Source organism: Octopus bimaculoides, chromosome 11 (genome assembly GCF_001194135.2).
Source record: "Octopus bimaculoides isolate UCB-OBI-ISO-001 chromosome 11, ASM119413v2, whole genome shotgun sequence".
Lineage (NCBI taxonomy): Eukaryota > Metazoa > Mollusca > Cephalopoda > Octopoda > Octopodidae > Octopus > Octopus bimaculoides.
In genome coordinates this window covers 40,829,427-40,833,231 of record NC_068991.1, presented here as the reverse complement: position 1 = coordinate 40,833,231, position 3,805 = coordinate 40,829,427, and the positions used below count along the sequence as shown (strand labels likewise).

General features: G+C 39.5%; 1 protein-coding gene across 1 annotated transcript; it reads left to right on the top strand.

The window, feature by feature from the left end:
- The first annotated feature begins 1,886 nt into the window (after positions 1–1,886).
- LOC106870529 (uncharacterized) lies at positions 1,887–3,571 on the top strand. Its single transcript, XM_014916660.1, has 2 exons — positions 1,887–2,494; positions 3,406–3,571. Exons 1-2 carry the CDS (start codon positions 1,887–1,889, stop codon positions 3,569–3,571), a joined length of 774 nt encoding a protein of 257 aa, XP_014772146.1.
- The last annotated feature ends 234 nt before the right edge of the window (positions 3,572–3,805 follow it).

The following is a 3,805-nucleotide window of genomic DNA, read 5'->3' as shown; positions in this document are numbered from 1 at the left end:
ATATATATATATATATATATATATATATATATATATATATATACACACACACACATGCATATATAGGTACAGGACATCACCAACAGTGCAAATAACATGAAATACATAAACAAGCGAGGTAGATATGTAAACAACAACAAAAAAAAATGGAAAACAGGACAAGTAAACACAGAGAAAGGATCTTTCATCAGTTGTCGGCTGTCTATCTACTCCTCATTTCGAGCATTCATCGTCGAATGGTTAAAATGAAGAGTAGATAGACAGCCGACAACTGATGAAGTGTCCTTTCTCTGTGTTTATTTGTCTTGTTTTCCATTTTTCTCTCATTGTTTACATATTTCATTTTATTTGCACCATTGGTGACGTCCTGTACCCATATATCTGAGTTTATTTATACATGGCTAACATATTTTGCTAGATTTCAATGGTTTTAGATAGAAAAAAGAATGTGAGGTGGAGATTTAGAAACTTGATATGGCTATATAAATTACATAGTGTTTGACCATATCTTGACAGTAGGCTTAAGGTTGAAACTGAGAGTTCTAGAACCTAAAGTAGGTCAAAGTCCATTTCTCAATGTTTTGTACAACAGCTAGGTACTAAATGAGATCAAATAAAAATAGATTCAATTCCATTATATTAAACTAGATATATGTGGTATGAGGAACTTGTTCATAATGTGTAATTATCTTGATGTGACGATTCTTTGGAGAATATCGAGAAACAGTTTTCAGTTGCCTTCTCTATGTTCGTTGGTAGGTTTTTTTAGCTTATTACAACCTGATGAAATGCTTCACAAAAATCTAAAGACCCTCCTGCACACATATTGATTATGGCAGTTAGTTGTACCTCTGCATGGCAGCTATTTATACCTAGGTTTGAGTTGCTTGTTAAGAGTTTTAGTGGCTGTTCAAGTGCATGTTATTAAATGGAAAAACAATTAGTATGAATCACCATAAGACATTTTTGTGTATAAATATATTGTTTATTCTGTGTTCACCATTTATGGTGGAAGCGTGTAGTATGATATCAAAACATGCATGTTTACATACAAAGAAAGTTTTGACTTTTGCTTTAGCACTGAAAGAAGTAACATATAATATTTGTATTACAGTATGTATGCATGTGTGTAATAAGAACAGTCATTTTGAGAATGTGTGTGTGATAAAATATCTTCAATTACTAACCATATATCTTGTGTCAAGGTGTATATACCTTTCTTTGTATGTAAACACACGTTTTTGTATTATACTACATGCTTCCACCACAAAAGGTGAACACAGAATAAACAATATATTTATCCACAAACATGTCTTATGGGGATTCATACTAACTGTTTTTCCATTTAATAACATGCACTTGAACAGCTAATGACAGCTACTATAAAATGGTGACCCTGATATAAAAAAAAATATATACATATATATGTGTATATAGTGGTTTGTCGGACACCTTGTTCAAAGAAAAATGTGTGTTACTAAGGAAACACACACCAAAGTCATTTACAAACACACTGCACTTACACCAACACATTTTTATATATGAACAATCTGTTGCTAGGATGTCGACACTCAAAAAAATAATTCACTTTTGTTCTTGTAGCTGAGTCGGACTAAAAACAAAAAAATTTGGTGGTGGGGAAATAACCAAATGTTCCTTTTCTCTCTTGCACACATGAACTGATACACCATGCAGCTCATCGCCATTTTGTCTTTCTTCACACATTTTGACGCCATTTCTCAAGCTACACATGTACACTAACTTTGAATACCCCACGTGGATACAACACAGCTGCCTAAGCTATCTGTTATATCTTACAGCATGGTCACATGCCATTTTACAAACTTTTCCCCAGTAACTGACATCTTTCTGCTACATGTCTCACCATGAACAGCAGTTCCTTACCTTGTTTCACATGCGATGTGAAAGTGTGGTTGACACAGATCGAATCAACATTTGCCACAAACAATATGGCCTCTGAAGCCCAAAAGCTCCATATATTACTTGATACAATGTCACAGTCCCTGACAGCCACCGTGAGGGACCTGATAACCGAACCCCCACATGATGCCATGTATAGGAGGATTAAGCAGGAGATTCTTCGACACACGTCCTTGCTGGAAGAAAGAAAATTTCAAACCCTCATCAATGATGAGCACTTGGACGACCGTAAACCCTTGCAACTTCTGCGCTGTATAAAGGACTTGGCCCAAAATGCACCTGCTGATGGTGTTTTATTGAAACAACTATTTTTTCCCCGGTTGCCCTCTAACATCTCTTTAGTAGAGATGACTCCCGTTGAGCAAATAGCCTCCACCGTCAACAGAATCATAGAGTATACCGGCAACACCACCAAGCCGACCCCAGTACCACTGAATACCTCTGCACACCTACCAGTAGCATCAGTTTCCACTGATAAGGACCTTGCCTTGGCTGCTATCCTAAAGGTGATAGCTGAATTAACGAGAGAAGTGCAGCTCCTTCGCACTTCCAGGTCATGTTCACCCAGACGGTGTTCCTTCGATTGCTCCTTCTCACCTTGCCCTTGCTTGTCTTCTTCTCATTCATCCATATGCTGGTACCATGCCAAGTTTGGAGCTTCAGCACATAAATGTACCCAACTCTGTACTTTTTCTCAACAGGAAAATGACCAACCAGAGGATTGAGCACAGCACATTCTCTGCAGCAGCCAAGCAACCAAATGTGCATTTTTCATAACAGACTGGATATCCCATGCCCGCTGCCTGCAGTATCTGGCTGTTAAAACTACTCGCGAATAAATCGCTGTTATCACCAGTGACACTACAGGTGGTGAACCATTCATCAATTCCAGCTTTTGGCCAGATATCTCGCTTGTTGGATTTAGATCTGCGACGTGACTTCCCTTACCCAATATCAGGTGCAGACTTTTTGCATCACTTCCACCTGCTTGTGGACATGTGCACTCGGCGCTTATGGGACGTGACCATAGAACTTTCTATCCTAGGTAAAAGGCCACTAACCCCTGCGGTTAGTCCAGTCTTCTTCATTGCTACCACGGACGACGCATACCTTGCACTCTTAAACTCATATCTGGAGCTGACAAACCTAAATTTTTTTACTGCTGCTCCAACTCACACCACTACCCATTTCATTGAAACTAAAGGTGCTTTGGTTTTTTTCTCACCCTCGCCACCTCTCCTTGGAGGAGCTAAAGGCAGCCAAGGCAGAATATAACCACATGCTCCAGTTGGGCATCATCTTCCCCTCTAATAGCCCCAGGACATCACTCTTGCACATGTTTCCAAAGCATTCCGGGGACTGGTGGCCTACTGATGACTACAAGAGATTAAACTCCATCACAGTGCCAGACAGGTACCCAAAACCGTACATCTAGGATTTTGTGTCATTTCTCCGCAATTGCAGAGTATTCACCAAATTGAACTTGGTTAAGGCATACCATCAGATTCCTGTGAATCCAGAGGATATTCCAAAGACTGCCGTAACCATTCATTTTGGCGCCTTTGAATTCCTAACTATGCCATTTGATTTATGGAATTCAGTCAGCACATTTTCAAAGGTTCGTAGATGAAGTCGTCCGAGACTTAGACTTCATACATGCATACATCGACACATCTTGATAGCTAGTGCCTCACCCGAGGAATATCTTCATTATGTACGTCAGCTGTTTGAGCAGTTCAAGACTTACCAAGTGTGGATCACATCATCAGTCCCGAAGGTATATTGTCACTGCCTGACAAGGTGAAGGCATTGCAGAAGTTACCTCCACCTACCTCATTACGTCAGCTCTGACATTTCTTGGGAC

Coding starts and splice junctions, on each gene's coding strand:
- LOC106870529 (XM_014916660.1), top strand. CDS start 1,887: ATGAACAGCAGTTCCTTACCTTGTTTCACATGCGATGTGAAAGTGTGG. Junction 2,495..3,405: donor CAGCTCCTTCGCACTTCCAG/GTCATGTTCACC, acceptor CCGCAATTGCAG/AGTATTCACCAAATTGAACT.